Source organism: Sparassis crispa (genome assembly GCF_003851025.1).
Source record: "Sparassis crispa DNA, contig_000000F, whole genome shotgun sequence".
NCBI lineage: Eukaryota > Fungi > Basidiomycota > Agaricomycetes > Polyporales > Sparassidaceae > Sparassis > Sparassis crispa.
The window spans coordinates 2,424,520-2,444,112 of NW_020939747.1; the positions used below are offsets into that span (position 1 = coordinate 2,424,520).

Here is a 19,593-nt window from a genome sequence, read left to right on the forward strand (position 1 = left end):
AAACGTCAGTAGTCAACCTGCCTCTGTGTAACTGGTCTCCAAGATGTCCCGAGGATAACGAGGAACCTAGGCACAACAAAAAATTGAGAAAGACAGTACTGAGGACGAAAATTCAGGCATAACTAGGAAATACAAGTTGTATATTCCTGTGTCAAGCAAGAAGTTTAGTTGGTGCAACAAATTATCAGCTTCACAATCCATCGTTTCCGATTACTGGTGGGCCTGCATGATGGCATCTGAAATGAAAGCAGCCGAGACCTGATTGCCACCGAACCAACGACTGTTCAGACCTTGAACAGCATTCTTCGCAGATTCGATGGAGTCGAATTTCACGTAGATTTCGCCCTACGTGATGTCAGTGGTATGGAACCACAGACAATAATCAACATACCTGAGATTCCTTTTCGACCTTGATGAACTCCACATGACCGTACTTGCCTTCACATTCGCTCTTGACGTCTTCAGCAAGTTCTTTGTCCCAATCACGCTCAGTTTCTCTGATGAACATGAAATCGTCAATAAATGCTCAACGTGCCGCGCATATCGAACATACTCCTCAGGGTCGAACATGTTCTTGAGCAGGACAGATCTAGATTGCATTGCCTGAGGAATGTTAGGTTTCATGCTGTAACGAAAGTGAGTTCACGGCAGTTTGACTAGAAGATTGCCGACATACATAGGCTCAGGACGAGTAGGTGCTTGGTCGATCCTAGCTAATTTCTGCATCAGCGCTTGACGAGATGCTGCATTCAAATTACCGCCTAAATAGATAAGTTGTCAGAAAGTTTAATCCAAAACTTCGGCATTCACGACTACTAACCGCCGGCCTCATCCAGAGAATCTTGTTGAGTATACCTTGCAGTGCCCTTCTCGTGCACTGTATTGACGCGAAGCTACCCAGACGAAATCAATGAATGGGCCAAATAATGCTATACGGATTTACACACAGTACGACCAGCAAGTTCAAAACCTTCCATTTGCTCGAGGGCCATCTTGGCATCTTCAGCGCGCTTGTACCTGTCATAAACTGTTGGAAAGCTGACGAACGTACCCATATATAGATACTCACTGCACGAAAGCATAGCCTTTACTGCGACCAGTCATAGGATCTCTGTGAAGGTCGACAAACTCAAGTTCACCAAATGGCTCAAAGACCTGTTTGATATCGGATTCGGTAAGGTTGAAATGGAGAGAACCGACGTATAATCTGAAACATAAAGGTGAGAAGGAGTATAGGAGTTCCGCGACGAAGGGCCTACTGCATGCCACCATGAGGAGCACTGACTCCAGGAGGAAGGTTCAAGTTGCTACAACAAGGTCAATAGAATTGAATTCTAAATCAACGAAAAAGGTGCATGCGCGTACCCATCGCCTGCATGAAGTTTGTTTCGCTCAGCTTCAGTATGTTGTATTTGGATTGGAAGACCCATTACGACGGTGCCGCTTAGGGAGATAGCCTTATCCACAAGTTCAACAGAACGAAACTCGACGTATCCAATCCTACGTAAAAACCATCAGCGGCCCATTTCTCAACGAAATCCCTATGAACTAACCCCTTTGAGCGTCTGGATATCCTGTCAGTTACAATTCTTGAATCCATAACGGTCCCTTCCCCGAGTTTATCCTCGAAGAAGTAGCCCAAGTCTCGCGCAGTAAGCCGCGCTGCAAGTTGAGAGACAAAAACAGATCGGGCTTCGGAATCGTCCTCTCTGAACTCATCGTTCATGGGATCATCGGGAGGGAGCTCGTATGAAGGCGATGGGCGTCTAACGAAACAATCCATGAGAGGAAACCCCACCAAAAAAAATTAACTAACCTCACTGCAGTGGGACTTAGGCGTTCAGGAGGAAGATCCAAAGGTCCATCGTCCAAAGGAGATGCTTTAAGGCTACGTTCGGGCTCTTTCTCCCTGTCTCCTCCATAGCGAACATCATCGAATTCATCGCGAGGGTCACGAGGAGGTCGCGGAGGTCTATCACCAAACCTACGGTCAGCATCCCGTGAGCGATCCCTACGACGGCGAGGGCTTTCTGCCAGGGGAGGAGGAGGGGGAGGCAATCCTGCAGAAGGAGGCGGGGCAGGGAGAGATGACTCTTCCGGTACATCGTCGCGTCTCTTCCTCTTAGCGCGTTCTTCAGCGTCACGAAGATCGAAACCTTCCTCCAGTTCGTCGCCGCGTTTTCTACGTCTGTTCTCTCTATCATCGCGTTCGCGTTCGCGGTCCCGATCCTTGTCACGATCGCGATGACTATGACGGCTCTCGCCGCTGTCCCTGTCGCCCCGGTGTCGCTCGCCATCCCGCTCTCTGCGCCGCTCGCGATCCTTGTCCCTATCACGCTCCCTCTCTCTATCGTGCACCCTATCCCGTTCTCTGTACTTTTCCCGAGACCTGTCTCTGTCGCGCTTATCCCGGCTGCGGCTCCTCTTGCGTCGTTCATCAGGCTCGTCGCGCTCGCGGCGTCTGTCGCGCCTTTCCTTATCTCTCTCCTTGTCTCTGTCCCTGGAGCGAGATCGATGAGAACGACGAGTGCGAAGGGTTTCCGTTGATAGGTTACGAGATCTGGGTGTGTAGCTCAGCGAAAACAACGAACACATGCAGTTCACTGCTTACGACTTTGACTTCTGGTCTAGTGATTTCTCTCGATCCACATCCATTTTGCTGATAGGTGACGACATCTTCATGCTAATGTGCTCAGTTTGTCAAAGAAACCACCAGAGTAAGATTTTTTGACGAAGCCAAGGCTTGGGGTGCAAGAAGCGTGGGAAACAGTTTTGGGGCGATGGCGAGACCATATGTGTCACACATATGGTCACGCTCGTCACGTTGGCGAAGTCTCAAGACCCACGCGCGCATCACTGGATGCAATTTCCAATAAACTGGCGGGTGTAACTTATGTTTGCTTGAGACTTATCTAGAAGGCATGGTAGATGCAGAAAACTTATTGTAAAGTTATGTCTACATCAGGATAGGTTCCAAATATTTACAGGAGGCTCGCTCAGATTACAGGAAAGTTATTTAATTTTTACTATAAATTCACAATAAATGTAGCACTGGATGTAATTTTCAATAAACTGGCATGAGTTTATGCAAAACTTGAAAGCTAGAGTGAAAAAAGTTTAGCATAAGTAGCTCGAGACTTATCTAAAAGTTATGGTAGAAAACGTAAAATATTTTCAGCACAGGTTGCCTCGGATTACAGGAAAGTTATTTAATAAGTCTTTACCATAAACTCACAATAAATGCAGGCAGCTTAAAATGATGGTGCATCCAGTGTAGGCAGCTTATTGACTGGTGCATCCAGTGCGCAATTGATATTGAAGGAGGAAATGCAGATGTTACAGATATGATGTACATACGTCTATTGCTGACCGCTCTTTATGAGATCCGCCAACCTAGCCCTCACTCTCTTCTCTGCCTGAACGAGCTCTGTCTCCTCTGTCTTCCTGTACAATTCATTGAGAGGGTTATCGTATCCGTCCTTCTCGAGGTCTGCTTCGATCTTGCTGAACTCTTTGCAGAACTTGCCATTCAGAACCTGATGTCATGTGTTGTCAGAGAGATTCTTTTAGAAGGATTCATGAGAGACAGACTTGATTGTGCAGAATATTCTTGAAGTGTTCACGGACAGCGACGCCATCGAGAGCAAGGGCACCACTCAGTTGACCGTATTGCGAAACGACCGAGTGGTATTTCAACTATTCCAACTCCGAGTCAGGGATCAAGGCTTCAGGCTTCCAAGAGACCTACCTGAGCAATGAAACCGTCCTCGGCCGCGCGCTCGAAAATCTCCGCAGGCTCTTTCGACATCCACCTTAAGAAAGATGCTGTCAGCCATAGAAAGATTTACGAGGAGGATATCATACATCTCGTAACAGAGCGCTTCATCGGAACAACCGGCTTCTTTCAGCACGCTGAAACCCTCCCTGTCATAGAATCCGATTTAATGTGCGGCGGGAAACATGGGCGCCGCGAAAGCAAGCGTACCTGAAAAGTGTTATTATATTGGGCCAGAGGGCCTGCTCCGCGAAGAGATCCATGGCTGTCTCCTCATAAGCAGAAGAAGCTATCGCGCCAGCCTTTGTGGCACCAATGGCACGCGAAAGAGCTACAGCAATCTCAAGAGCCTTGCCGGTTCCATTCTGTTCGGCGGACGCAAAACAGGGGAAGCCTTGTCCCTTCACGAACAGACTGCGAACAGAGGAACCAATCATTCTAGAGGTTCTGTGAGTTGCTGTGTGACATTTCATTGTGTTAGTATAACAGACCTCGGAGCCACCATCACAACATCCTGGGTAGGCTTGAACTGCAGCAACTTGAAGAAAACATTATATCCGCTAGCAACCACGATCGTGGCAGTATCCTTCAGAGTTGACTGAACGACGTCGTTGAAGACGCGCGGCTGGACCTGATCGGGGATGAGGAGGAATATTACTATTGCAATGATAGCCAAGTCAGACGTGAGACATTTGCTAAAATTAAGGAACACACCATCTGCGACACTTGCAGCCTTCGCGATGTCATTCTCGACGATAAAACCTTTAGACTTCGCGTCATCCGCATAAGAATCAGGACGATTCGCAATGAGGATCTTGTCGTTGGGAATACCAGTATCCCGAAGATTCTGCGCCTGAGCTGCTCCCTGGTTACCGAACCTGACGATCGCACCGTCAGTGAAATAAACTGGTTAAACACGAATCACATACCCAAGGAAGACGATTGTCTTGCCCTCGAGGAGGCTGAGGTCAGCGTCCGAGTCGTAGAAGCTACACAAGGGATCAGCATATGATACGGCTCTTCAGTTCAATGGCGTATCATATATACATCTTAGCAGAAGGCATCGTTTTCGGTGGGCGGTGACGGCACACGAGGATGGCTCCACGCTCTTATTAGGATCCTCTCAACGTCCCCGGGATTCTTGGGCGGGTCGACCGGCCTCCCGCAACTCCTGCCCATACCTTGGCTTCGAAGCGAATTTACCCTCTGACATAGATCTGGTGTGCGGAAAGAATCCTGTGACATACAAACGGACCCGGCGGTCCGTACCTGGGCATATGGATTCGCCAGAGACTGATTCCTGCGATAAGTCCCCTTCGGTGAAATGGAGAGCAGACGTACGAACCTTGTGGAGAGAACGGTGGACCCGTTGGCCAGACTGTCCAGCTCGCCTGAGGATGTCGAATCTGCTGCAGGACAAAGTGGTCTGCATTACTGGCGCGTCCCGTGGCATCGGACGAGCTTGCGCGGTGGAATCCGCCAAACAAGGCGCAAGAGGCTTGGTTCTTCACTATCTCGGAGATCCGGAGACAGAGGCAGAGGTCCAGTCGCTCAGGGTATATGTCGAGACATTCAGCGATGCAAAAGCTGCGGTGGTCTCGGGCGACATAGCGAACCCCGAGACGTCGACCAAGGTGCGCACGGTATCGGTCGCTGTGAAAGCAGATGTGAACCTACAGTAAATCGTCACGACATGCATAGATCGTCGACGTCGGGGTAAAAACATTTGGACGCATAGGTGCGTGGATTTAGCCTCAGGTCAAGAAGCGATGATGTTCACCCTCGGAGACAGACGTCCTCGTTAGCAATGCCGGTATATGTCCGTTTGCAGAATTCTTGACGATGCCACATCCCATCTGGGAGCGAACTCGTCAGGTGAACTTGGATGGGTCGTTCTTTGTTGTCCAGGGTATGTGCGCTGGTTTGCATTCGCTCCGCTGTCCTAAGCTGAACGATCCGGGTAACTTGAAGCCGTAGCGAATCAGATGAAAGCTCAAGTTCCTCAGGGTGGGTCCATCATAGGCGTATCCTCAATTTCTGCTCTCGTGGGGGGTGAATATCAATGGTTGGAATGGCCTCAAGTACTGCCGTGCTGGTCGCATCACTAATCGTGACTGCAATTTTATCGTTCCAGTCATTACACGCCGACGAAGGCGGCCATTCTGTCGCTCATGCAAAGCTGTGCAGTTGCGCTCGGCAAGTACAACATTCGTGCGAATGCAGTCCTTCCTGGTACAATTGCAACGGACATTAACAAGGAAGATCTCTCGGACGTTGTGAAACGAGAGAATATGATCAAGAGGACGGCTCTCGGAAGACTTGGGGGTAAGCTCGCATCGTCATTTCAGGTGTTTCTTGGGTCTGAATGCGTTTTTGGAGTACCGGATGATATTGCAGGCCCAGTAGTCTTCCTCGGGAGCGACTTGGCGAAATATGTTACAGGCGCGTCGTTACTCGTTGATGGTGGCCTTTTCGTAAATCTCCAGTGAGATGTACAAGGATTGCAGGATAATACAAAGGGCGTGTAACATAGCCCTCCCGTACGTACATCTGTGACATACAAGACATCGTGAATATACCCTCGATCGGGCGGGGTGATAAGAGCACGAGAGTGAAGGGCATACAGTGCGATCCAGAAGAGCATGACTGGCACGATTCTATGCTGCTGACGGTAAGCGAACCTCGAAAGGTAGGGCATGACCGTCCACTACAGGAGGCCGCGCATCAACGAGGATTGTGATCCATCGCGTCCACTCTGGACCAGGATTCTTCCATCCGTGAATTGTCCCTCGTTGTACAACAACGTCTCCCGGTGTTTCAAACGTTCTATCGGTACCGTCCTCCAGAATTAATATCAGCTTGCCTTGGACTACATATCACCAGTTAGGCTACCCCATGGCGCGAAAGACGAATGGCTCACTGAGCACATTGTAATCAAGGGAAGCGGTGCGGTGCTATAGCACAAATTAGCACAACATTCTGCCTCCCCTCATGAAACAACTGGTATACCGGTGCTGCGGTTGCTCCAGGGGCCAAGTCAGTGTAACGAAAATTAGTCCCACTCCGCATGACGATCCCGAGATCTCCATTCGGAGTCTTATCAGCACCATCTGCTCTGTTGAAGGGATCATAAGATTCAGCATGCGGCCCGTATTCATCACTGACTGGTCATTATTGTCGTTCACAGGCATCGAATCCGTCACCCAGATGGCCCCGCTCATGACACCAGGGAATGCGATGCTTCCCTACGTCCTAGGGTTAATACGCGCTCCTCAGATAAGAAAACTTCCCCACTTTAGATGAAATACGGTCTTCGCTTCGAATCATGGCAAGGCCCTTATCATTATGACCTGTAACGACGCGGAGAAGGTCAGGAAGGGGAGATTGCTCAGCAACCATAATAGTCTGAGTGCGATGGTCTGCTGAAGCTTGCTATGCGGCAGGTGGGAACTTGAATCCGGGGCTTCATGTAGATTTTAACTCTCCACAATATGGGGAAATAAGATTGGACAGGAGCACGTGCATTACCAGCGATGGACTGCTGTCTCAATCGTCCGAGTTTCCGTCTGATGGATCATACCACTTCGGACCGGTTGGGAAAGAAGATACCTTCGCTGGGAACGCGCGAGAATATAAACAATTAGGATGAGAAAGTAGAAGACAGTGGCATCGGCCACAGACAAGAACATCAAAGAACTAAGGAGCAGTATCTGAGGAACAAGTCCGTCAATGCTGCAAGACCGTTTATAACGTTACGCACAATAATGATATTCGTCGATGAGGGGAATCCAATCCTTCATGAATGCACTGAAGACTCCCAGCAAAGGAATGTTGGCGGTAGTGTCAGCAAACGCTATCACTTTCGGGCTAAATCACAAAATATTAACCGACATTCTTTGTCACGATTACACCGCGTTCTCACCGTGTCCAAGTCTGCCAAATGGATCCTCGCAAGAGATACCACAGCATATCCCGATCTCTCTGTGCGTATTCTGAACGTTCTAGGGCTGCTGACGGTAGCGGGTCGCGGCGAAGGTTACGAGAAATCAGCTCCAAAGCTAGTGCCGTCACCAATGGCCGGTTATTCTTGCGTCCAGAAGATAACATAATTGCTGTTGGGTCGCTATGAGACATGGTATCGGAGCTGCAGAGACTTGACATACCATAGACAAGGGGACGAATGACGTAGATTAGTTCTGCGAGCCAGTCCCTTGGGTTCGACAAGGGTTTAATGAGAGATGTAGGGGCCTTGATAGACGAAGTAGTAAGTGCTTTAGGCAGAAGGTATTCCTCGACGGGCAGGGGCGAATGAGTAGGCGGTGGTGGGGTCAAGAGAGGATGCAGTGGCAACGCGATGTGATTGTTCCTAAGATGCTCGGGAGTTGAAGGTACTGAAGATGGGGGAGAAGAGGGCGCAAGCGTAGGTGACGATGCTTGAGAGTCGGGCGGCAAAGAAGAAGGATCGAATTCTCGTTCAGGAATGGGAGGGGACAGAAGGGGTCTGCGTGTGACGCGCAACATGACTAGGCGAAGTGCAGCCCTGCGTAATCGTTATATTCAGCAGCCTTATGACAATACATACAACATACTTGATGAATTCGAGCAGCACGACACCTCGCCAACGATTCTTAGACGAGACCTTCCTCCGCAATCCCATCTCGATTAAAAGCTCCACGTAACGGATGAGCTGCAAGGCACGAGCAGCCCACTTGTACCAGTTATCTTTATCCGACCACGCTCTCGTGTATCGGGTATGCAACGACGAGGGAATGAGGGGTTTGTACTTCCCATGTGTGTGCACGAACTTCGTCAATACTGTGTCATGATACATGCTCATCACATTCAGCGTCGCAGAAACTACACGAAAAAAGCATTGCATAAACATCACGGCAGCTCTTATTGCGGTACGAGGAATGGCTACTCACGAACTTCAGATGCCAGTTCAGCATCCTTGAACCTGCCCGGCAGGATCCATGTCACCGATCTGAGCGTTGACTCTAGGGTCGATATGGTGGAGACGTTGTGAATAAGAAAAGATTCATAGTGCGCAAGGGCCGACGACATGGATCAAGAGCACTGGGGACCAGGAGGGCCGCCTGGAGGGGCAAGACGGTGCCAGGTGGTAGAGAACTGAGCGTAGGCGAGTGCGTCGGGTATCGGAAGCTCTATCCCCGCGCTCGTGACATCGTCCATAACAGGAAGGTCTCCGATAACCCGGTCCCTAATACAGAATTCTGACAGAGTGGACTCTCCCGTGCTTTCTGCTCAGCGCTCTCCGCAGGCTGCGTGTATGTGTCATGAGGGAAACGTTCCGCAACCAGTGTGCAGCCATCGCTTCTCAGACACTGGCCACCCGCGCGGCACATGTTATGCTGCCTGAATTGCTATCGCATCGCCCCGTTTCTGAGACACCGCTGGATCGATACATTGATGCAGCGGTCTATTCAGCGGATTGCAATCAAAGATCTTAAGCCTATAGAGATGGGCATCCGAAGCTCGATTCGAGTGGGCTACAGCGCTTGAAGTGCACACCTTTTGACACACGAAAACTTCAAGATCCGAGGGTGCCCGCTGCATGCAGCGCAGGGCCATCCGTTCCAGCATGTTGATGGGCCGCTAAACGGCGCCCCGACATACCAATCTTGATCACTGCACGACGTCCAGCCTGTCCTTACTCGTGCCTCGCTTATTACTCTATTTCACAGGCTACCCCATTTTTTGGCCTGGCTCTCCCCTCATCCACAGAAATCGCTCATCCAAGCTTGTGGGTGTTTGAGACACCCCATGAATCCACCCAGATCGTCCAAAGCGCAGCTTAATTATTTCCAACAAAGTCCTGTCCGCGGACAGCTAGAGATACCTACAGACGAATATGCGAAAACAGGATGGCGATATCTCCAGTGCACAGACACGCCGAACGAGATGAGAGTACGAATCTTGCCTATGCCATTGGGGTCATATCGTTGAGAACCTGTGCGATCATAGGTGCTCCTGCCTCCGCGTACAGCACAACTGTACGCTCAGCTTCTGCGGATGGAGGTTGCTGAGCTGGCGAAGGACAAGAGCGCATCCTGGGACCGCATCGTGCAGATCCGTCACCTGAAGGACCGTATGATCCGCAAATGCCAGAGACTGGTGCGCGAATCAGTGCCGAGGGAGACGCAAGGCGTACGGGTCGCGTTCCACACCGTGCTCGCTTCCCCGGATTTCAGGCTGAAGGAGATGGAGAGGTGGTTCAGAGACCAGGGTGCGGAGATAACCCAGCCTCGCGCGGAGAGTTCACCCGCTCCCTATTGGTGCAGCAAGTGCAGCCCTCAGCCCGCCCACGCAAGCCATCCCCCGGTCCCCGTGCCCCGTCGCGGGCAGTCCATGTCGCATCGTGCGCCGTCCACGCAGGTCGGTACGACATCACGACCTGTGGGATCCATGGGATACAGCACCATGCACCGCAGCAGGTCCCCGTCTCCGTCTCCGCATAAACGACAGACCAACCGATTGTACCCGTCGCAGACAAGTCGGGCAACGGGTCGTGTTCCCGTCGTAGTCAGGGAAGAAGAGCATATTAAGCGTATCCGTCCCCCCGGTATGAACGAGAAGAGGGCGGTTCCAAGGACTCGTGTTGAAGCATACCCAACCCACGAGCACGCGAAGTCCCCCGAGCCCTTGCCCATTCCCCACCGTCCGCGCGAGCCACACGTCGACAGCCCCAGCGTAGTAGAGTCCTCACCGGATGAAGACGAGCTGCCTTCGACATCTCCTAGCCCTCCCTCAGCGGAACTGCACGTCAATGAGCCGTTCACCGCGAACGGACAAGCGCTGCCTACGATCCACGAGAAACCGGATGCCCAGCAGGCGCCGGAGCACCGTCCCTTGCCTCGTCGCCGCAGCAGCCTGAAGAAGTCGACCAGCATGAGCAGACTGAGCGTGGTCAGCCAGACGAAGTCTGTCGCATGGGCGATGGACCGAGACTGGATCGAGCAGATGTCCAAGTACGTGAAGGCGTCGGGCGAGGCGGAGGTCCTGAGTGGGGTCGTCACACTTTCTCACCTCTTCTATGAATTGACATCACTTTCCCCTAGGTCACGAGCTCGAAGAGCTTCGTGCTGGGTATCATGAGCGACTCGAGGTGATGAAGGGACTCTGCCGTGACGTGACCGCAGCATCGGAACGTGTTCACCAGGAGATGGAAGTCCTCCACCGCAGCGAAGAAGCAGTTCGGACGCAGGAGAACAAGCTCATGCTCCATAACGAGCAACTAGAAGAGAAAGAGGCACAGCTCCAGGCCAAATGTGAGCTTATGTCGGCTTTTTGGATTACATATTAGAGTTTTGACTCTAGTCTTTCCGCAGTGCTTGCCGTCCTCGAAGAGACTAAGCGTGTTGTACAACTGTGCGACAAGAAGAGGGATACGCATGATACCTGAACTCGCCATACTCGTAGCGACTCACGACGTTACTTCTGACTCCTATATACTCCCCAGCATATAACGGCAACGTAGCCCTGGATCCATGCAAACTGTAGCATCAATATTTCTGGTACATATTTCGGTGTAGGTATTGACCATGCATACATGCTGTCTGTGCTTTGTCCTGCTGGTGTTGATGTCGAATGGAGCAAACGGTCTTTAGTATCAAAAATTGTCTTCGAAGAAGGTAGAGGAAAGGACGGCTATTAATAAAGAGTGTAGAGTGGAAGCAGACACCGTGACACATCAAAACAAGTACTGCCTATCCCTCACAGATAATTCCTCCGCTTCTTCTTGGCCCCGACCCACCACCATCTGAGGAGCAGTGCGTAGGCGAGTAGAACGAGCGTTGAAGCCGAAATAACAATACCAAAGAGCCAGTACCGATGGCCAGTGTGGCTGTTTGTGGGCAGGAGGACATTCATGGAGTTCAGACCTAAGGCGACTTACTGAGCGCGAATTCGAAAACGGCCAGTCTGAAGCTTACCGATAACCATTTGTACGGCAACTACACCTATACTGATGGTGGTTAGAGTGAGGATAGCCCTGTCAGTCCCTGATTGGGCTCGAGACAAGGAAAGACGGAGACGAGCGATGTACGTTGGATGAGCTTGGCTGAGTACGCGGTCGTAGTGGGCCAAGGATTGTTGCAACGTCAGAATATGATCTGACTTTCTGTCAGTAGACGACGAAGAGAACAGAGGATGGAGCTTACCTTGAACGTCGCCCATATAAATAAACATCTCATAGTCCTTCCCGTTTCCAGTGCCACCCGTGAGAAACAAGCGCTTCTGAATCTGCGCTACCACTTCGGACTTATGGGCCAAGAAACGGGCCAGCGATGTTACGATCTTCCGAGTTCGCGCTATGCGGTGGACGGTAGCCGTGGTGGTGAGGATTGAAGAGTGCATGAATACAACCCGGAAGTGTGAAATAATTTCGCGGATGTGGTATAGCAGCCGACGAGGAAGCGAAGGAACATTGGTGGGAAGCGAAAAAAGCGACCTCCGTCTGACGACAGGCCTCCCAAGCTCGATCTTCTCCGTCATAGAAATTGGCGACTCCATCTTCTCGTCGTTCGATGGCTGGTCGTTGGATGACGAGTTCTGCGACCCGTCACAGGTAGTCTGAACAGTTTCCACGGAGTACCCCTTGTCGTCAAAGCTCGACGCCGCATGGTTCTCGATCTCTGCCACTTCTTTCTCGATCCCATCCAGTATTGGAAACACGGAATCGACGATTGAATCCATGATGCCGTGAGCGATCGAGTCTGGAAAGTTATCAGATAAGATGTACAGTAGTAAAGCGCGGAAGAAGCTCACCGGAGGACATGTTAACACTTTCTGCAAGTTTCAAAATCTTGTTCCGAACACGATCCACATGCTCTGGACATACGATGTCAGGTAAGATGTAAACAGGACAGCCGGAGCTGGCACGAACCTCCGATATCTGCGAAATGAAACTAAAAAGCATCATGTCAGAGACAGGATTGCAACCTCCAGCGAACAAGGAACGAACCGAGCAGACACCATCGCGGAAAATAACTAGATATACATTCACTTCACCAACCAGACCTTCCTCCATTACTCCGAGAGATGGCTCGTGGCCACCGCTGACGGAGCGCAGCTCCCGCGTCTTCTGACTTTCTATGGCTCGGAATGCAATGAAATGATATCCTAATTTTGGGAAAAGTTCTATTTTTTCTCGCGGATCCTGTTGCAGGATATCTTCAAGCGTTAAAGGGTGCAGATGCAGAAGCTGTCAGACAGAGATCAATGAATGCCGCGCCACTAAAATTACTGCACGCAGCTTGCCTTCCCAATCGCGCTCATGTCCTCCCAGGTAGGAGATGCCACATCGAGCCACCATGCCGTCTCGTCGCCTGAAGATAGCGTCATCTGCATCGCCGCGGCGGGGGCTGTAGCAGCTCTTCTTTTTCCCTTCCTCATCCTCGGGCGCGTGGGTCCATCTGGCAAGGCAAATGAAAGATGAGACTCTGCCGACTGTTCCGGCATCATGTAGTCGTGGAGGAGGAGGCGAGAAGAGGCAGGCGCTTCCGGAGACACAGTGTGAATTCTGCCACGCCGTGCCTTCGCATTCTCTCTCAGAGTGGCAGCGAGATGCGACAAAATTAGCGGGAGAGATGAGGTATGCACAGCATGCTTGCGCAGCCCGTCCGGATCGGCGGCTGTCCCCGCTGACGGAAGGTCCAAGGGATACGGCACGTAGAGATCGAATGCACGAGGGATATGCCTGGACTCCTCGCGAGCCTTGATGCGAGCAGCCACCTCACGCTCTGAGCGTGCGTTGTGGGCATCTGCGATGCTGCGTCGCCTCCTGCGCCGCCGAGCCATTTGGGATTTGGTCATGGTGACCATCGACATGTCGGAAGAAGAAGACGATGTCTCCAACGACGACGACGAGGCCCAAGCCCGTGCCCAGCGGGCAATTGCATGCTCGACAACAGCGGTGAGTGCACCGAGATGTCCGCCGGAGGTGGAGCTCGAAGACGAAGCAGAACTTGCAGAGGACGGGGAAGTAGACCTAGGGGTTGATGAGAGTTCTCCACGATAGATGTCATGATCATCCCTGTCCATTGTTGGTACACGATCAGTGTTGTGGTCTGGGAGCACTGCGAGAGGTTCTGGGAGATGGACGAGGTATCCGGAAGGGCCGCCAATCGAAGCCATGATGGGGACGGGATCATCGAACGGTGTGGTTGAGCTTCACCATGAACAGTGGCTGTCTACATTGACGTAAGGCAGGGTGCAGTAAGGCAGAGTGCAGGGAAAGACAGCGTTGACGGGAAGAGCATAGGACACGCGATGGAGAGCAGGTGCAAAGTTGACCTCCGTCTGCAGCAAAAAAAATCAGCTAGCATCTGTACTCAACGCTTCCTCTTACGGTAACCGATCACGCCGGGCTATCTCCGAGCCTCAGTGCTCAGTGCTCAGCGCTCAATCCGTTGCAAGTACTATTAGCTGAGTTAGATCAGTACTTGTGGTCTGATGGGATCAACTTTCATGGATTGCACTAGAGAGATAGATTCCGCCCATTAAAATAAATCACTCAACACGGCGCCGCTTGCCAGTCCTCTGTCCCTCCTCAGTAGCTCTTGGACGCTTGCCGCCTCCCAACTCAGGTGCCCTACCTATCCGGGCCGGTCGTGGCCTTCTCTTCTTCTCCTTCTGGCCGACCTTCTTCTCCTTCTTCTCTATGGCTTTCTTTACGGCGCCTTTACCGCCTGTCGCCGCGAGAGCTTCGTATTTCGCCCGTAATAGTAACCCCTTCTTATCCGCTGCAAACGCGTGTCAAAACGATATCTGCAAGAGAACCTGTAGCCAAGTACTCACAATCCTTCAGATACCACGCTCCCTTCCCTTCTTTCCTCTTTTCTCGCTCCTCCTTCCCGACTTTACGGAGCGCCTCTTGTTCGACCTTCTCCCGCCTGTCCTTGCCGACCATACTCTCAGCCCTCTTGACAGCCCTTTCCAACCTTTGGACCTCTTGCTCGCGTTCCTCCCGAAGATCCCGAGGTGAAGACCCTAGCATTTTGCGGGCGCGTTTTAGATTGTTTCTTAACGTTTTCGTCTCGTTTACGTGCATCTCCGACAAAAAACTGTACTGAGATTGGAAATTCCGGGAAGAAAATTCGCCTGCCAATGGCAGGAATCGCGGATCGCGAGGCACCTACGAGGGCCATCTTAAAGTTGGGGGTTCTACTGTAAGATGGAAAAACGCACCAGTTTTTCCCCCTCTGCCAACTTCTTTCGGGGCACCGGTCTCTTGGATGTAGCTTCCATGGGGCTATGAATGGTTGTTAGAAGTCCATGCAGCTTTTGAGAAACATAGCCACTTACGCGTGCTTATTCCTCCGCTTCGGAATGTCATATTTTAGGTGGACGGGTTTGTCCACCTCCTTGCCTTTACTCTTAAAATCAAAGTGTGATGGACCTTGTTCCGGTTCGCTATCATCGCCAGAGTCCTCCTCTTCTGACGCCTCGACCGTGGCTGCTTGTGCCAATGACCGCTGCGCCTTGCGCAATGCACCAAATGGCAATGATGAGATGTCTAACCAGAAAAAGCCTCAGCAGCATCGCAGTACGTGCGGTATCTGGACGTACCAGACTGCTGCGATTTCGTCTGTGAAAAATAATAAGATGTGAAATAAGAGATCGTAAGTCGCATACGCACCAGATGTGCCGTTTCCCCATCTTCTTCGCTGCTCTCCTCATCCTCGCTCTCGTCTTGAAATCTGTTATCAAGGTCTTCGTCATCCACCCATTGCGAAACACGGGGGGCATTTGGATCTACGTCGCTCAAATCTTGTGCATCATCTTCATCTCCGGCGGATCCAGCAGACACGTCGGAATCATATTCGTCGGACTCGTCGTCCGAGGGCGACTGAGAGCCACTGGATGCATAGTCTGGGGTATTTGGTGTTCTGCCCAACTCGTTGCTCCTTTGAAGTAACGGAGTTTCCACATTCGAGGTAGATACGTGCTTCCCAGTGGTGTGAAGGGTGTGTGCACTGTGGGGTGGACGGCGAGTAGCGGGTCGGGGTCGTCGAGGCATGATGGTGAAGTCACGGTGGCTGAGGCCGTGACCACTGACTGAATGTGGACGTTGTGTGGACGCCAAGTGGACGCGACGTTTACTCGACCGCTCACAATGTCGATAGTTTTACGCAATCTTCGCAGGCTTTGTCAGGCTGATACTATATCAACCTGGTCAACGACAGTTCATCTTTACGGTTGCTCTCATGTCTAAGATCGCCCTCATCCTTGGTAGCTCACGCACTCCTAGCAATGGGAGAGGTATTGCATCCTGGCTGACCTCTGTCCTCAAAAGCCGTTTCAACAACTCCCCGACACCTAACGCTGATATGGAAAAGAAGGTCAACAACCTATATCGCGTTTGTTTCGTCGATCCCACAGTTTCCCCTCTTCCACTCGGTCCTATCGTCGATGGGTCCTACATGCCGTCCGACATCCACAACCCCGACAAATACCCATCTCCTGCCGTACAGCAGTGGAGCACGTTCGTTTCCTCGTGCGCTGGGTTTGTCGTCCTCAGTCCGCAGTACAACTGGGGCTATCCTGGCGAACTCAAGAACGTGTTCGACCACCTGTACTGGGAGTGGCGGGGTAAACCCGTCATGCTTGTGACCTACGGCGGTCACGGCGGGAATAAAAGTGCCACCCTGCTTAGAGAGGTCCTCGGGGGCGGATTGAAAATGAAAGTATTGAGCAAGTCCGTGGAGATCACTCTTCCTTCGGCATATATCAAAGGCGAGGAGTGGGTGACTGGCGCCCACGTTCCCGAATTTATTGCTAAACACGAGTCGTCGGTGGGAGAAGCCCTTGAAGAAATGCTGCAGCTGCTTTCCGCGAAGGCTTAAGACACCCCATAGGTAGTCTGTTTAGCCCAACCAGATGTAACAGGTATACTTACTATGAACTTGCTCGCATGCAGTTGCGGTAGTCTGACATTTGCGAGTCCCATCAGTGCTTTGTCCTCACTCCCGATGCTACATTACGGCCTTCCGTATCAATAGAAAGAAGCTTTTGACACGTTTACATATACAACAGGCAAATGGCCCTACACCGATTTGGTCGCTATGTCATCCTGGAATGTCTGTCGAGTCACTTGCACCCTCGAGCAACACATAACTAGTCTCCCAAAGGCAGTTGTAGCCACTCTGCTTCAACCTTTGTGCCTCGGATATCCGTGTCTGATGTCAGGCTCCAATCCAGTCTGCCTTGCGGGTTGTTAATTCAAAAAAGTGGGATTCAAGCTGAATTGCGAGGATTGGTGGAGATAGAGATACTTGCTGATGATATGCGGATGACAAGATACTTAGTCCAAACCTCCGCTGATATCGACGACACGTTTATGAACGCGGCATTCCAGGAATTCAAGCAGCTTCGACCCCATTGCAGAGCCACTTGCTCCTCACCTCCTCCTCGAGTGGGAGAAGCGAACTGACGATGCGTAAAAAGTTCTTTTCCAGATCGTTAGTCAGAGCGGGATATAGGTCCTTCTGTCTGAGAACGGAGGGGTGAATGGTCTCATGCGTGACTTCGTTGGTGGACGTGGGAAGTGTGCGCTGGATAGTATCTGCCAGACGGAAAATACCCGTAATAGAGCTTATAGGGCTCGTCAGACTGATCTCGTATGATGTCGTGTGGACTTACTCGTGAGGCTTCTGCTCCCCCCATGGAGCTACAGGATCGAGCAAGGAGGCCAAATACCCTGTATCTAGTGAGACAATATCCTGGATATTGGCCTACAAACAACATGAGATGTCGTTCGGGTTTGGTATTTTGATGAAGACGAACTGCCATCCATGTGAGAGTCAAATCGGAAAGATCATGTTGCTCGTAACCCCCGCCAATCTAATGATGATGAGACTCAAGCATTACTTTAAGATTTCCAAGACATACGTCGGAATGCGACCCTTCAAATTTCATTGCCTTGTCAATCCCACGATGACTGGCACTCCAGTTCACAGCTCACCTGTAAACCAGCACTACAGAGTACATGACGAGATTAGACTTCGTCGGAGATTAAAAGACTGTCTACCTGTTTGAGAACCTGATGTTTCTGCCTCCCTGTTTCTGTCTGTTCAAACTTGGTACAATCCTGGGAGTAAAATGAGCTGCCTTGAACGCGAGGGGAAATGCACGCGACATACGAAATCCTTCCTAGCCTCGTTGAGAGCTAGCGCTTGAAAAGCGCGCTCGATGTGCTCGCCAAGCAATTTGTCACGGAACCCATATAAGGCTCTGGCCTTCTCAGAGTGCAGAATGAGCTCCCCGGGCAACCCTAGATGACCAACCGTATCGAAAACGCCAACACACCTACGTTGTTGCACGGTCAGGCATCACTTCAGAAAGAACAGGCCGCTCTCACTTCACTGAAAATCCGTACGCTCCTGAATCCGCGCGTTGCTTTCCGGGAGAGTCAGGGCTTGTCCAAGGTGCTAGGTGTTTGTCCAAAGCTTCGATCTCTTTGACGACAAGTCAAATGCTCATGGCTGCTAGCAATTTTCGACAGATAAACACACCATCTTGGTCGTTTGTTTTTCCTCGCTTCTGCAACGCGAGAAATATATCGCCAAAATGATCCATGTCCGTACGATTAAGCACACCAATCGCACCCTACAATGGAATGAATATCAGGGTCTATCGCTTAAATTATTGCTGATGACGTACAATGAAATCTGCAACCATGCGTGCAGTGTACGCCCCCTAGACTGAATGAGTACAAGAAAACAATTAATGATGTACGTCTCACTCTGGAGAAGCCAAAGAGAAAAATCTGTGCTGCAGAGTTAGAATGAAGTCGAGACCTCGACAATGGCAGAACGCACTTCATCTCCAGGTACATAGTTCCTAGAATTTGAATAATTCATCCAGGGTTAATAGATCAGGTATGCAAATGACGAACTGAGCAATGAATGCATAAGCCTCCTCGACCTTATCACCTACACCAACAACTCGGTCAATTGCTCAAGAAATACCTTGTCAGACGTAATTACCTATCGTCGCGCCTGTGGTGCCTTCATCGAGCGAGATGCTACAGTGAAATTCGGTAGCCAAAGGAAGGAGTCGACCATACCGTTCACAACTTCATCATACATATTGGGTGCAGCACCCATTCCTGGTTGATAATATACAATCTGGGAGATCGGAGGCGTCCTGCGTAGAAGTGAGACACAGTCTCGCATCGAGGGAATGCGACGCAGTTGCTTACAACCGTTCATCGGCGTGATTGATGGCCCTTGCAAGACGCTAAGTTCATGAACGCGTCAGAAAAGACCCATTCCATTCCAGACGCGAGAAGGTGCTGCTACGCACCAGAATATTTGTGTACTTAGAACGTTCTTTCTTAAGAATTCCATCTTCCCATGTTCTAAGAGGGAGAGGTGATGTGGCTGGCGCGTTGCATCAACTCAAAGAACTCACCCGTCACAACATACGAAAATCCGCTTCTTGAGGGTCGCTCTAGATCTCGTATGTGATATCAATGTGGCAGGATGAGTGATGACGATTGTCTCGTTGAATTCTTGTGTCATTCCAACAATACTTCCCTACAGTTGAAGTCTAGGTATAGGTGCAGCACTGGAAGTAATAGATATCTCCCTGCCGAGTGTGCTTGTTCGTTCGCATACAGGATCGCTTATATACGTCCAGTGAATTTGATGAGATGAGGCACTGCGATAGATCGGTTAGTATGGGGAAGGCAGTACCGAAGCTGAGGCGTAGAATGATCAAATCGAGTTGCGCGATACCTACCGGCACCGTTACACACTACTACTAAGGAATAGGCTATGCAATCCGGAAGTAAA

The 19,593-nt window shown here is 50.9% G+C and overlaps 10 protein-coding genes across 10 annotated transcripts; 3 read left to right on the plus strand and 7 right to left on the minus strand.

Annotated features, from left to right (window-relative positions):
* Nucleotides 1–210: 210 nt before the first annotated feature.
* On the minus strand, nucleotides 211–2,682 carry SCP_0108690 (RNA-binding protein; the record flags this gene model as incomplete). The annotated part of the gene is made up of 12 exons (XM_027753099.1): nucleotides 211–345; nucleotides 392–497; nucleotides 554–625; nucleotides 677–761; nucleotides 821–893; nucleotides 948–1,017; nucleotides 1,070–1,207; nucleotides 1,260–1,307; nucleotides 1,366–1,500; nucleotides 1,554–1,766; nucleotides 1,817–2,560; nucleotides 2,612–2,682. 12 exons carry the CDS (start codon nucleotides 2,680–2,682, stop codon nucleotides 211–213), a joined length of 1,890 nt encoding a protein of 629 aa, XP_027608900.1.
* Nucleotides 2,683–3,359: 677 nt separating this feature from the next.
* On the minus strand, nucleotides 3,360–4,839 carry SCP_0108700 (Ketol-acid reductoisomerase, mitochondrial; the record flags this gene model as incomplete). Its single annotated transcript, XM_027753100.1, has 9 exons — nucleotides 3,360–3,536; nucleotides 3,592–3,696; nucleotides 3,749–3,812; nucleotides 3,865–3,924; nucleotides 3,986–4,213; nucleotides 4,267–4,432; nucleotides 4,490–4,653; nucleotides 4,705–4,764; nucleotides 4,823–4,839. The coding sequence occupies 9 exons, from the start codon at nucleotides 4,837–4,839 to the stop codon at nucleotides 3,360–3,362; spliced, it is 1,041 nt and encodes a 346-aa protein (XP_027608901.1).
* A 333-nt stretch (nucleotides 4,840–5,172) lies between these two features.
* Nucleotides 5,173–6,264, plus strand: SCP_0108710 (L-rhamnose-1-dehydrogenase; the record flags this gene model as incomplete). The annotated part of the gene is made up of 6 exons (XM_027753101.1): nucleotides 5,173–5,409; nucleotides 5,477–5,513; nucleotides 5,568–5,684; nucleotides 5,747–5,840; nucleotides 5,910–6,100; nucleotides 6,155–6,264. The coding sequence occupies 6 exons, from the start codon at nucleotides 5,173–5,175 to the stop codon at nucleotides 6,262–6,264; spliced, it is 786 nt and encodes a 261-aa protein (XP_027608902.1).
* Nucleotides 6,265–6,432: 168 nt separating this feature from the next.
* SCP_0108720 (hypothetical protein) lies at nucleotides 6,433–7,174 on the minus strand (the record flags this gene model as incomplete). The annotated part of the gene is made up of 5 exons (XM_027753102.1): nucleotides 6,433–6,644; nucleotides 6,696–6,729; nucleotides 6,785–6,890; nucleotides 6,941–7,020; nucleotides 7,070–7,174. 5 exons carry the CDS (start codon nucleotides 7,172–7,174, stop codon nucleotides 6,433–6,435), a joined length of 537 nt encoding a protein of 178 aa, XP_027608903.1.
* Nucleotides 7,175–7,471: 297 nt separating this feature from the next.
* Nucleotides 7,472–8,839, minus strand: SCP_0108730 (Peroxisomal membrane protein; the record flags this gene model as incomplete). Its single annotated transcript, XM_027753103.1, has 6 exons — nucleotides 7,472–7,485; nucleotides 7,536–7,642; nucleotides 7,698–7,887; nucleotides 7,939–8,315; nucleotides 8,365–8,632; nucleotides 8,701–8,839. 6 exons carry the CDS (start codon nucleotides 8,837–8,839, stop codon nucleotides 7,472–7,474), a joined length of 1,095 nt encoding a protein of 364 aa, XP_027608904.1.
* A 720-nt stretch (nucleotides 8,840–9,559) lies between these two features.
* SCP_0108740 (hypothetical protein) lies at nucleotides 9,560–11,198 on the plus strand (the record flags this gene model as incomplete). The annotated part of the gene is made up of 4 exons (XM_027753104.1): nucleotides 9,560–9,703; nucleotides 9,761–10,799; nucleotides 10,855–11,064; nucleotides 11,125–11,198. 4 exons carry the CDS (start codon nucleotides 9,560–9,562, stop codon nucleotides 11,196–11,198), a joined length of 1,467 nt encoding a protein of 488 aa, XP_027608905.1.
* Nucleotides 11,199–11,509: 311 nt separating this feature from the next.
* SCP_0108750 (hypothetical protein) lies at nucleotides 11,510–13,930 on the minus strand (the record flags this gene model as incomplete). The annotated part of the gene is made up of 7 exons (XM_027753105.1): nucleotides 11,510–11,676; nucleotides 11,728–11,907; nucleotides 11,956–12,510; nucleotides 12,563–12,625; nucleotides 12,681–12,702; nucleotides 12,759–12,998; nucleotides 13,055–13,930. The coding sequence occupies 7 exons, from the start codon at nucleotides 13,928–13,930 to the stop codon at nucleotides 11,510–11,512; spliced, it is 2,103 nt and encodes a 700-aa protein (XP_027608906.1).
* Nucleotides 13,931–14,305: 375 nt separating this feature from the next.
* Nucleotides 14,306–15,815, minus strand: SCP_0108760 (rRNA biogenesis protein; the record flags this gene model as incomplete). The annotated part of the gene is made up of 6 exons (XM_027753106.1): nucleotides 14,306–14,538; nucleotides 14,594–14,930; nucleotides 14,984–15,047; nucleotides 15,101–15,311; nucleotides 15,365–15,383; nucleotides 15,435–15,815. 6 exons carry the CDS (start codon nucleotides 15,813–15,815, stop codon nucleotides 14,306–14,308), a joined length of 1,245 nt encoding a protein of 414 aa, XP_027608907.1.
* Nucleotides 15,816–16,002: 187 nt separating this feature from the next.
* Nucleotides 16,003–16,641, plus strand: SCP_0108770 (NAD(P)H-dependent FMN reductase LOT6; the record flags this gene model as incomplete). Its single annotated transcript, XM_027753107.1, has 1 exon — nucleotides 16,003–16,641. The coding sequence occupies one exon, from the start codon at nucleotides 16,003–16,005 to the stop codon at nucleotides 16,639–16,641; it is 639 nt and encodes a 212-aa protein (XP_027608908.1).
* A 516-nt stretch (nucleotides 16,642–17,157) lies between these two features.
* Nucleotides 17,158–19,320, minus strand: SCP_0108780 (hypothetical protein; the record flags this gene model as incomplete). The annotated part of the gene is made up of 18 exons (XM_027753108.1): nucleotides 17,158–17,389; nucleotides 17,438–17,529; nucleotides 17,582–17,638; nucleotides 17,687–17,700; nucleotides 17,760–17,772; nucleotides 17,826–17,885; nucleotides 17,938–18,103; nucleotides 18,156–18,252; nucleotides 18,310–18,403; nucleotides 18,458–18,493; nucleotides 18,540–18,563; nucleotides 18,616–18,637; nucleotides 18,693–18,729; nucleotides 18,784–18,804; nucleotides 18,864–18,943; nucleotides 18,999–19,036; nucleotides 19,103–19,157; nucleotides 19,211–19,320. 18 exons carry the CDS (start codon nucleotides 19,318–19,320, stop codon nucleotides 17,158–17,160), a joined length of 1,248 nt encoding a protein of 415 aa, XP_027608909.1.
* Between the last annotated feature and the right edge of the window lie 273 nt (nucleotides 19,321–19,593).